The sequence below is a fragment of the Lontra canadensis genome, unplaced genomic scaffold (assembly GCF_010015895.1).
Source record: "Lontra canadensis isolate GAN:19392208 unplaced genomic scaffold, GSC_riverotter_1.0 scaffold59, whole genome shotgun sequence".
Lineage (NCBI taxonomy): Eukaryota > Metazoa > Chordata > Mammalia > Carnivora > Mustelidae > Lontra > Lontra canadensis.
Genome location: NW_022631053.1, coordinates 1,211,552 through 1,223,819, shown reverse-complemented (window position 1 = coordinate 1,223,819; position 12,268 = coordinate 1,211,552). Strand labels below are relative to the sequence as shown.

Here is a 12,268-nt window from a genome sequence, read left to right as displayed (position 1 = left end):
CTGAAACTAGGAGCAAAGTGCTGCATCAGCCATCCTGGTCGCAACTTCCCTCAAGCTGGGGACACGGGGAGGGAGAACAATAAAGGTGGAAGATGCCAAGAAGGCAGCCGCTGTCCAGGAGGTGAGTTCCAAGGCTGGGAGGAGAGGTCTGGATGACCCTTTTCTGAGGCCAGGCGGGGGGGGGGGGGGTATAAAGTAGAGCAGGTTCCAGAAGGTTCAGGTGCCTGGGAGGGGGCATCTGTGTCATCTGTGTCTCCACACTCCTTGGGTCATCCCCAACCTTCCAGAGCCCAGAGAGGGAGAGGGAAAGAGGAGAAGGGGAGACTGGGCTAGGTCAGGGAGTCCCATGGTCAGTCACTTTTCTTTACTTCTTTCCCTAGGTCACCTTTGCAGTCCAAGAATTGGCACTTAGTGTGTGGGAGGCTCTCTCACTCAGACACACTCTCAGGCATGCCCTCTCCTAGGCCTTCCCTGAACCCCCAAACCCTTCCTGTATGTGGCCTCTCCATCCAAAACATCCCTTTCTTTCCTGGATAGCTCAAGCCCTACTCCTCTGTAATCCACAAATCTCCTTTTCCATTCTGCAGCCCTTGCCCCGGACAGGAAAGGGCCCCCCAAACTATGCCCGCCCACCAAGGTCCCAAGTCTGGGCCAGAATCCAGACCCCATGGTGGTGAGGCTCTTTGTTCTCTAGCAGCCTCAACCCACCCCCTCCTTTTTTTTTTTTAAACTGGAATTTCTCCCATAAAAAAGGGGGGGGCAGGAGCTTAAGAGCTTCAAGCTTTCTCTTTTTTTCTTTTCTTTTTTTTAATCCTGGGAAATTTGAAGGAAGAAGAAGAAATTGTGGGGAAAAGAAAGGGAAATCAACTGATTCTTAATTTCCAGAGAGAAGAATCTGGGAATGGGGGACACACCAACTTCATTCCTCTTCTTTCATAGCCTGGTGTTTAAGGTACACCCAGCCCTCAGACCCGGCTCATCAGGCTTGCATCCTCCTGCTGCAGGCGCTGCTAACTTACACCTCTGAGTTTGTCTTTAATACCATGGGCCAGGAATTCCAGCCCTTGCCTTCAGAAAGGTGCAGACAGCTGCCTCTTCATTTTCTTAGTATTTTCCTGGGGGAAGTGTAGGTAGATAAGCTGAGTATGTAAATTAAGAGTGTACACAAAGAGATAAAGAGACAAAAAGACAAGCAGAAATCTTTATTTGCAAAGAGAGGATGTCAGCCTAGAACCAGGTATCTTCAGGAACACACTGGGCTGTGTCCACAAGGGTATGTGTTGGGACAGTGCAGGCAGCCTGCACACCATCCCAAATCCACAGGCTAGGAGCCAACACACACACACACACACACACACACACACACACACTTTCAGTGAGAAGGCAAGCTGAATATCTCCTTTGTATGTTGGACACTCACAAAAGAAGAATTTCAGAGTTGAACTTAGCCTGGAACTCGTTCCGGAGAGGAAGCTAAGGACAGAGAGGCTCCGCCGCCTAGCCTTTGCAAGTACCCTTTTGAGAAAGGAGCCCAGAGCCCAGAGCAGAGCCCGGTCTTCCCGAGGTGGCTGAGGGGTTATTTTCCATTTTCCTTTGATATAATGAAATGCTGCGTCTTCACTCCCACACCAGCAGCTCAGCTAGAGACCAAGGAGTCACAATCCTTTTCCTTTCTCTTGATTTTCTCTAAACTTCCCCCACAGTCAAGCTTCAGCGCCCCATCCGCGAAGCCCGGCCGTTGAGGTGTGGCGGGTTGGTGGGGGGCGAGCGCTGGGCCGCGGGTTTCAGCGCCCAGCTTCCTAGGGCGGGTTCGCCTCGGAGATGTAATTGCTACGTTTCCAGTGGTGCATATTCTCCTGGATGTTTAATTTGGTTTTGTGTCTCAGCGAGATCCACATTTTTTCGGGGGAGGAGAGAGAAGCGACCCCAGGCTTAAAGTTAATTAACTAACCAGGCTTTACTTTCGGCCGCCCACCCGCCAAAGGCTCTTGCACTGCCACCTCCTTCCCGGCTCCCGGCGCGCCCCTGTGGTGGAGCCGGTTTCAGGCGCGTAATGTCTCGGGAAACCCAGCGAAAGGACCGGGAATCGTTCAGAGTATGCGGACACGTCTCCAGATGCTTTCAACGCCCTTAGCCCTGAACTTTCCCCTCCTCCAGCCTTCCCACACCCCCAAGTCGGGGGTGGGGGCGCTACATCTTTGCTGGCTGGTCTTCTTGATGAAGGAGACTTTGGTTCCCTCTCCTCTCGTTGCTAAATTTTGGCCGCATCATGCCCCTAATAAATGGAATTGTAAAATTGCCGGGTTAATTAAATCTATATCTCATTGCAATAGGAATAGTTAATGTCCTTACATAAACCTGGAAAAGAACATACTATTAATTTTATTTATTGCTGGGTCGTCCTGCACCCAGATCCTTCCCGCGGCTGTGCCCCCTACTCCCAAAGGCTGGGGGAAGCGTGTCTTTGGGTTCGGGTCCGCGGTAGACGCGTCTGGCGTTGAGCTCCAGCGTTCTGGGCCTGGGGAGGGAACCCCAGGAATGGGGTGGGCTGTTCAGGCCCTTTGTTTCTCCCGGCGGCCCCACAGAGCCGGGTCCACGTAGCCCTGGGTTCTCCATGGAGACCCAGCACTTCACAGTGGGGGAAGTCAGGGCCGGGCAGCTCCTTACACCTGCGGCTGGAAAACCTCAGACCTTCTCACCACCTAACCCCGCCAGCCAGACGGCAGGCAGATGGGGGCCAAGGTCACACCATCCAGTCTAGACTGGCCAGCCCCTGTTTGTTCTCCCTGTTTTACCTTGACCTTGGACTCTGAGGCAAGGAAGCCAGTTTCCTAGCCAAAATCCTCCTCCAAGCAAGCAATACCCCCACCAGCCGCCCCCCCCATCTTATCTCTTCTCCCTCCACCATCTTCGCCCTAACACACTTTCATGCTAAGTCGGCTTATGTTTTAAACCTTTCTGTTGTATTTTCTTCCTACCGCCAGCTGCCCAAAGCCTGCTTTACAGATTCTGAGGTGACCCTTCCAGATGAATATCACACTAATAAAGATGACTCGTTTTTTATCCTAACTCACCAACACCAGGATGCTCTCCATCGTCAAATACCATCGTCTCCATATCTGGAGAAGGGAGGTGGCCAGTGGGCCACATCTCAGTACAGACTTGGCATTTGCTCTCAGGTTTGAGGGATCCAGTGGGTCCGTAGCCTGGTGCTACTGCGTGGCCACCGCCTGCGTGCTGTCTGGACAGGAGCACCCAGCATTTAAAATCTGCGACAGTGGCAGGAAAGAGGGAGAGGCTGCAGCCCCTCTCCCCTCTTTTTTTCCCCTCTCTCTTTATTACCTCTTCTCCTCAGGGAGGCCCTGTGCTGAAAGGGAACTTGGCTCAATTCCATGGAGATGTGCTCTGGAAAGGGGTGACTCTGGTGACTCTATTAATGAGGTCAACTGGGCATAGAAACCCATGTCTGGAGATCGGTAAGGAAGAGGGGGACTTTTTCCAAAAATCAGTTAATTGGTGTTAATTTTTTCTTTGACATATGCGGCAATTTTACGCTCCACACTAAAAGGGAGTGACCCCAAGAAAGCCCCCGGAGCTAAACTTAAAGAACCGTGCTGATTCTGGCTCTGCCCCTGGGCCCTCTTAGGCCAGATAAGCCCAGGCTGCAGAGGGCAGAGGTAGGCCCACGAGGCTTAGGTCGGTCTTTCTGGGGTCTTACAGGGTTGCACCTGGGAAAGGTCCCTCCAAAGGGACAGATCGGGCGGACTCTCATTCCACGATTCCTTTTGTACACGGATCTGAGAGCGCTTGCTCTTGTTTGCATCAAGGGCTTTTTAGCTTCCCTACACCAAATTCTTTCCCCATCTCCCGCCCTTTCCTTTGAAAATCTTGCTCCGAGGCTTTTTATTTCTATTGTACATTGAAATATCAGTCTATTCTATTGCCCTCATTTTCCTCCTTTTATTCTTTCTCCATTTTTCACAGAGCATAACTCCACCCCCTCCATGTATTGGTGTGTGTGTGTGTGCGTGTGTGTTTGGGGGCTATCACATCCTTTCAGCCCTCTTTGCCCTGCGGTGGAGGTGGAGGAGCCGAAAGGGTCCCTGTCAGACAACTGGTGCTTTGGAGAAAGTGGCCGAAAGTCTGAAATGGAAATGCAATCCGGACATCAAAGTGTCTCGCTGCGCGGCTTCAGGTTCTTTCCATCCACGAGCTCTAGGGGATTATGCCAGGGCCAGAACCAGGGCTCCCGACGCGTTGCCAGCACGTTTCCGCCTGCTTTCTAGTTTATTTATTAGGAGATAAAACAATCCAGTTTCTCCCCCCCCTTAGCCCCAACTCCAATCCAGTCACAGCGATCGTTTTTTGGGTAAGGATCTGACTCCCCCATAGCCAATCTAAACCCAAACCTAGAGGGAGGCGCCCAGGAACAATCTTAGTCTCTCTAGACCCCTTTGCGTCGGCCAAATTCAGCCTCCCCCTCCTCCCTTTGCCTCCCTCGGGCCTGTTGGGGGGGCGTTGCCCTGTCCCTTTAAATCTCCCAGCTCCCTCCTCTTTGCCCCTCCTGAGAGCCAATCAGCAGAGATCTGTTTCCTTTTGCCCCGCCCCCACGGCAAGGGGTGGGAAGCCCAGGAGACCGGGCCTCAGAGTCACGTGAGTTGGCTCGTCACGTGGGCGTGGGAGGGGTGTGGAGGGGAGCCAGGCGGGAGACCGCGGATTTCTTAATGAAGTGTCCCCGCATGCGTAGAGGGAATGTAGGGAGGGAGGTGGAAGCACCCGGAGGAGGAGGGGAGGGGAGGAGAGGGAAGGGAGGAGGGATGGGGGAGGGGTAAAGGGAGCGAGGTGTCTCCCTAGCTCGCTGCCTCTGGCAAGTGGAGTTTTTAAAAAGCTCGAGCAGATCATGTCATGACGACTTCGCTGCTCTTGCATCCGCGCTGGCCGGAGAGCCTTATGTACGTCTATGAGGACAGCGCGGCGGAGAGCGGCAGCGGAGGCGGCGGCGGGGGAGGCGGCGGCGCGGGCGGCGCGGGGGTCGGCTGCAGCGGAGCGAGCCCCAGCAAAGCCCCTAGCATGGACGGGCTGGGCAGCAGCTGCCCGGCCAGCCACTGCCGCGACCTGCTTCCACACCCGGTGCTGGGCCGCCCGCCGGCTCCCCTGGGCGCCCCACAGGGCGCCGTCTACACGGACATCGCGGCCCCGGAGGCGGCGCGCCAGTGCGCCCCGCCGCCGGCGCCCCCCACCTCGTCCAGCGCCACCCTGGGCTACGGCTACCCGTTCGGTGGCAGCTACTACGGCTGCCGCCTGTCGCACAACGTGAACCTGCAGCAAAAGCCTTGCGCCTACCACCCGGGCGATAAATACCCGGAGCCGTCGGGCGCCCTGCCCGGTGACGACCTGTCCTCCAGAGCCAAGGAGTTCGCCTTCTACCCCAGCTTCGCCAGCTCCTACCAGGCGATGCCCAGCTACCTGGACGTGTCGGTGGTGCCTGGGATCAGCGGGCACCCGGAGCCGCGTCACGATGCGCTCATCCCCGTCGAAGGCTACCAGCACTGGGCTCTCTCCAACGGCTGGGACAGTCAGGTGTATTGCTCCAAGGAGCAGTCGCAGTCCGCCCACCTCTGGAAGTCTCCCTTTCCAGGTAAGGAAGGGGCCCGAGCGCCGCCGCCGCAGCAGCAGCAGCAGCTGCAGGAGCAGCCAGGGACCCCTCCCCGCCCCGCCTGCCCCGGGGCTCCGCGCCTCAGCCACCCCCGCCGTCTGGCCCCGGCGCGCCGGCTCTGCTGGGCTGCCGATGGAGCCGGCCGGGCGAGCTGAGCTGAGGAATGCGCCGGGGAAGAAATCTGCTCCGACACGTTCCCCGGAGCTGCCCGGCCGAGAGTGAAGCAATCACAGGCGCCCGAGCGCCGGGCTGCGGGCTCCGCTCGAGTCGGGAGCTCGCCTCCTCCTCCCCCAGCCCGTTCCAGTCTCACGCGCGGCTCTTGGCACCCCCAAGCCCGATTCCAGCCAGGAATGGGGGTGGGGTGGGCCTTGGGTGCTTTGGAATCCGAAACCACGAGGACAAAACCCTCAACCCACCGATAATTGAAGAAAAAAATAAGAACTGTCTTGCCTGAATTTTCAGGATCGTTGAAGCACTAGATAGTTTTTTTGGTTTTGTTTTTTGAATAGAGGTCTAATTTGCCGGGTCCAAAGAAATGCAGAATATTTTCTTTTCTTGATTTATTTTAAGAATTCGGCCACGAATTTCCTGATCGTTAAAGGAGCAGAACTAAAATCTCTGAAAAGGATGTGGTAAGAAGGGAGTTTGCATCCCTCTCCTGGGTATAAAATTTTATTTGCTTGAGCTCAAATCCTGTGGGTGTTCCCACTGCCAACTTCCCCAAATCTCGGGGAGAGGGAGAGTTTTCTATGTATCCAACACAGAAAAAGGGGTATGAGAATGAGAAGTGAGGGACTGAAGACCTGTTCTGGATACATCTAGGATCCCGGCCCAGGCTAGGGACCCTCAAATATTTGCCTATGTGTGGGGGGAAGCGGAATTCACGGATGTCCTGTTCCTTTTCCAACTGAGGCTGTTTCTGAACCAGAGGGGATCCTGCAATCCCACCATTCTCCAGAGGAGAAAGATCAGTCCCAGGTTTGTCAAAATCACATCAGGAGCTTTGGATTCAGCACAGGGCTGAGAAATTACGAAGCCAAACCCTGAGTCTGCTTTGGTTGTAAGCAGAACTCGGTGGGAGAGGGCTGACTGGCTCCATTCTAATGCCTACAGGAATCCTGGGGAGGGGGCATGGAAGCCACAGATGTCTCCCCATACTACCCAGCGAGCCCCCAGCTCTACATGTGAGCCCAGGGACATTTTCACTGGGAATTAGAGATGTGAAGACCTCCTAAGGGTGGGCCTGAAATTCCTCTGCATCCGGGACTGAGGCAAAGGCAGATGGTGAAAAAAATCACTGAATGATGTTAGAAAGTGCAGAAGATAACATTCTTGCAAATATGAGATTACTTAGTATAACACAACTGAATATCAGGGTGGGAGCCACACTAGGCACCCTATTTCTGGCTGCCAGAAGATTCCAGGATGATAGAATTGTAGTACATGGTATCATGTGTTACCTGTTCTGAATTGGCAATAATATTTTTATATAATAATTTGTTATCAACTACCTAATATGAAACACATGATAATACATTTCTAGAAGATAGGCAATTCACATGTAAGTATACAGTAATGTATTATAGACAGATGGCTCTTTAATTCACCATCTCACCCAAATGGAAAACTCGTTTGGAGACAGGGGTCCAGCAGGAATTCCTGGAACAGGGGGAGGTGTTAGGCCATGCTGCTGGGCCGAAAGGCAGGGGAGCAGATGCCCACCTCACCCACTGTGGGCGGAGGCACAGTTCTAGAGCAATGGGCAATGGGTTTAGTGTGGAGAGGTGAAGAAAAGGAGTTGCTTTGGCACCCCTGTGTATGCATGTAGAGCAAAGTGGCGGGGAAGGATTGGAAAGAAGCTCAGAAATATCTTTGAGCAAAATGAACATCTTAAAGTTTCCCAGAAAAAAAAAAACCTGCTAAAAATAAACACTTTTGGATCATAGCCTCCTAGAGAAAAATAACTTTAACATAAAGAAAATATAGCCCAATTGAGATTTAATACACTTGCAAATTACGGCATGGAGATGGATATAAAACCCACTAGGTCTCAGCAGCTATGCGCTCACACACTCCCTGTGTGGAAACAGACTCGGGCTGGTAAATCTCAGTGAGTGCAGATGTCCAGGCAAAAGAGCAGATGAAAAAGAAATTATCTTCAGACACCCTGCGTCTTTCTACCCACACAGAGATCTTTTAGAAGTAGTGAGATTTCCAGATAACTCTGTCTATGCACTTGTGGTTTGTTCGGCAGCATCTGGGCATAAACACTCCTGTCTCTCTTTAGCGCCTCTGGCTCTAAGAAACCTCACTATGGCAGTCTGGGCTGGTGTGGGATATGGAGGCAATTGTTCAGAAAGATCCAGATAATTAGGGCCAAGATGTGTTGTGGCTTCTTCCTTCCCCCAATTATACAGACCCTTGTTTCATTGCTCTTTTTTTTTTTTTCCATCCTATGATGAGTGTAGGCACCTTTTTTTTTTTTTTTAACAGAGAGAGACAAAAATTCTGAGAGAGAATCAGCAGAAATTCTAGGAGAGAGAATCAGAGCATGGGGGTGGGGAATGGGCAGGGTAAGACAGCATCAGATAGGCTTGGGGGAGAGCAATAGAATGAAATAGTGGGTTCTTTGGGCCATACTGGAAGTCCCTACCGACAAATCTTTGGATTATGGCTGAGAAGAACAGCTAGGATTTCTAACTGGACAAAGTCCTCTTCCGAACACAGAGCCCTGTTGTAGGAGCAGATGGATGGTCATGAGCAAGTGGGCAGTGCGAACCTGTGCACAGAACCCCAAGAGAAGGCTACAGCTGATCATTGATCTGATTTTTCTTCACTTCTCAAAGGTGTCTATTAGGTCCCCAGGTATGAAGTGGTTTGTGTGTGTATGTGCTCTGGAGGGATGTTAGGGAAGGCTTGATTGTAAAATCAATAAGCAAGTCCCCTACTTACTTTAGGCAGTATAGACACTACTCAAGGTCTAAGCTTCCAGATGTTTCTATAACTGTAGATCCCAATTCCTTTCCTGGCAAGACAGCAGGCAATGAAGGGGGACTTCTTTGAGAAGGCAAGACTAAAGGTATTTTCCCAAGAGGCCAAAACAACCAACACTTTGGTCAGATCCATTAAAAACTTTGGCAAATCAATCCTTGGCATCCTATAGAGAAAAATAACCAGTTTAGACCAGGTATCTGCTTTTTAAAACCGAATTTTAAGGATTTAAAACCAATTTTTAAGAACTTCTAAATTCATTGGGAATTTAGAGTTGAAGTTTAGAAAATCCAAAATTTGGTAGATAACTGTAGCATTTCCAGAAAATGAGATAAAAATCAGGGACAATTAGCTGGTGAATTCAGGAACCAACCCCTTTATCTCTTTTTGCTTTCCAGGGAAAAGGAGGTATTTTGTACCAGATAGCCTATTTCCATTTTAGAACTTACTGTGTCATTATGTTGAGTCAGAAAAATCTCGTTTTAAAATCTGGCTCTGCCACATAAGTTATTTTACCCACTCTGAGCTTCAGATTCCTCATCTTATAAATTGGGTTTAATAAAATAAGCCTGAAACAATGTTATGAAGATTTAAATTAAAAAAAAAAACAGCAAACAACAATGACAACAACAAATACCTCATGGTATTACTACTTACCCTCTTTTACTCTTGTCCTGGAATCCTCAATCTCCTGAATCATACCTAAGTCTATAACAGTAAAACAAATTTGAGAACTGAAAGATTTTTTTAAAAATTGTCTTGTACAAAAAAACTCTTCTTAAGCTAAAGGATCTTTCTTCTCTGTGAAAGTGAAGCTGTTTTGTTTTTCAAATTAAAAACAAACAAAACAAAACAAAACAAAACAACCTTGGCCTATTCCTACACAGACAGAGAAAAGTGACAAGTTCAGTAATTTTCCTGAGAAATTGTCATCATGAAGACAACCAAACCAGGCCATTGGAACCCTCTCCTTCACATATTCTTCCTGAGCACTTTATTTCCTACTGGCATTTGATTGTGACCTCTTCTCTTTCCAGCCTGTATAGACAAGTATTCCTGGGTGAGAGCAGACCCAATGGGAATGGTGTCGGGAAGGTGTTTTTTGAGGGTGGAGTGAGAACAAGCACTTCAGGAAGAGCTTCGTGTCTGTGTTCTGGGCTGCCTCTTCATTTCCAAAGGGCAGTGAGAATGAAAGGGGAACCCCAGACATTCTGTCCTCATCATTAGCTTCTGCCTGAAGAAGTCTAACAATTACATTTTTTTAAACTGAGGGGTGAATTATTCAGCTAATCTCCCTAATTCCCCACTTCCCCCTTGAAGGCATCACAATGAGTGATCTTTGTTTTAACAAAGGCGAGGGTGAAATGGAAGGGGGATATGAGTGACATATATTGTTCTTAGTTCCTGTGAAATTCACAGAGCTTAAAGAAATTGACCTAGTAGTAGTTGGGTTAACAAGGTATTTAGGGTGGCTAGGGTTCCTATATGCGATGGAGACAGTTTCTCTCAGCTTTGAAGGAATGAAGAGGAGAGGGGGTGGGAGCAGCATTTGCTCTGTTTTGGTGAGTGGACACTTGGTTGGGGGCGGGGAGGAGAGGCACTGAATTCTTTTCCTAGAAGACTTATGTCAACAGCTGGTTTTAACCCAAGAAGGGTTCTCCTAGAGCTTCCTTTGGTGAGCAGACCCTGGAGCATGGACTCTACCTCCAGGGGTCTGACTCCCTATATCTCCCATCCAGGACCCCTCAACTTGGATGTTGTTAAGTGGCTCACAGCACTGGACACTTAGAGTGATTGGCTCCCAAGCAGGCTGGCTTCACCTGGACACTTTTCTTCTGTAGCTGTTGGTACAGGTCTCAGATTCCTAGGGCAGAGTCAGTGACCGAAGGCATGAGGCCCCACTCAGTGGCCAGTGCCCACCGAAGTTCTCTCCCTTCCTGCCATGCCTTCCCTGAAACATAAAAGAGAACACCTTCCCCTGATAATGGGACACAGTTTGTGCTAATGGATGCCCGAGTGATCTAAGCGTAGGAAGGAGGAATTTTCCTGAATACCTACAATCCTTTAGGTCCTCAGACCAGGGCAAAATTTGTAGGGATCCTTTTACGGGTGCAGGATTCTAATAATGAATGCTGTGCAGAACTATATTGGAACCTGAGGCAAAAAGAAAAATCAGTACTACTTGCCCCATGTTTATTTTAAAATGTTTTGTTTATCATGCATTTTTTGGCATTCATTTCGATTTTTTAAACATTGTATTAAAATATTATTTACCTCCATTCCCAGGTATCAAGGTCCCCCCCACACACACTTTTTAAGTTTTCACCAGAGGCAACAGATCTGCGGCCTCACCTTAGTCGTGGCCTTGATAATAACAGAGGCGCAAGGGACTAGGGGGCAATTGGTCTGTGTCCCTGCCGGAATCTGGCTCCTACAACGTGGTGCCGCCTGGGGCGCACAGCACGGTTGGTCCAGGCTCCAGGCATGCTACTCACTTCGTGCTGCCCGGCTTCTTTCTCCCCCCAGACGTGGTTCCCCTACAGCCCGAGGTGAGCAGCTACCGGCGCGGGCGCAAGAAGCGTGTGCCCTACACCAAGGTGCAGCTGAAGGAGCTAGAGAAGGAGTACGCTGCCAGCAAGTTCATCACCAAAGAGAAGCGCCGGCGCATCTCTGCCACCACGAACCTCTCCGAGCGCCAGGTCACCATCTGGTTCCAGAACCGACGGGTCAAAGAGAAGAAGGTGGTCAGCAAATCGAAAGCGCCTCACCTCCACTCCACCTGACCGCCCATCCGCCACCCACCCCGTCTATTTATGTCGTCGCTTTGTACCATTACCGAACCCAACGAAGGACGCTTTGCCAGTGCAGAGGAATATTTAATGTTAACAAGAAAGAGGGACTGCGCCGCGGGAGGCGGAGAGGATTGGAGGGCGCGCTCTGCAGCCCCCTACTCCCCACCCCATCCTCAACCCCCAACCGCCATGCAGATGGGAACTCGCAGGCCTCAGCAGCTTTGGAGGTGGGTTGGGGTGGGCTGTGGGAGGTAGGTTCACGGCCTCTACTGTCCTTTGCCCTCATCCCTCACCCTGCCAGAAAGCTGACTGGTAGGGGGCAAAGATCCCGATCATTCCAACCAAAGCAGGGTTGGGGAACCCTATTCTTGCCTCATCCTTTGCCCAGGTAGGTTGATGACCCTCCTGAGGGTGGGGCCCCTGTGCAGGACCTGGCAAGCTCATACTGTCCTTCCAGTTCCTCCTCCTGTTCCCTGTCCCTCCCGCACTCCTTAGTTAGCCAAGATTTCCCAGGTAAGATTTTCTGTGCATATTTTAAAAGTCACGTTAATATTAATGATAACTGTTAGGGATCTGGCATCGTGATTGGAGTACAGACAGCGCATAGGTTTTCTTTCTTTCCTGTTTCAACAAAAGCTGGAATTGGTGGAGGAGCTGCCTACCCTCACCTCAATCAGGAAACTGAATATCTCCAGAGCCGACTTTGCCCCTACTGCCTCCTCTGTTCTGCTCTCTCAGTCAATGTGCAGAAATCCATGGAGGATGGAAACTCCAACCACGCTGCTAAATGTCTGTCTACTGTCTGTCTCTCTCTCTCTCTCTCCCCCCG

General features: G+C 50.8%; 1 protein-coding gene across 1 annotated transcript; it reads left to right on the top strand.

Annotated features, from left to right (window-relative positions):
* Positions 1-4,905: 4,905 nt before the first annotated feature.
* HOXC13 (homeobox C13) lies at positions 4,906-11,441 on the top strand. The gene is made up of 2 exons (XM_032876540.1): positions 4,906-5,638; positions 11,174-11,441. Exons 1-2 carry the CDS (start codon positions 4,906-4,908, stop codon positions 11,428-11,430), a joined length of 990 nt encoding a protein of 329 aa, XP_032732431.1. The 3' UTR covers positions 11,431-11,441.
* The last annotated feature ends 827 nt before the right edge of the window (positions 11,442-12,268 follow it).

Coding starts and splice junctions, on each gene's coding strand:
- HOXC13 (XM_032876540.1), top strand. CDS start 4,906: ATGACGACTTCGCTGCTCTTGCATCCGCGCTGGCCGGAGAGCCTTATG. Junction 5,639..11,173: donor CTGGAAGTCTCCCTTTCCAG/GTAAGGAAGGGG, acceptor TTCTCCCCCCAG/ACGTGGTTCCCCTACAGCCC.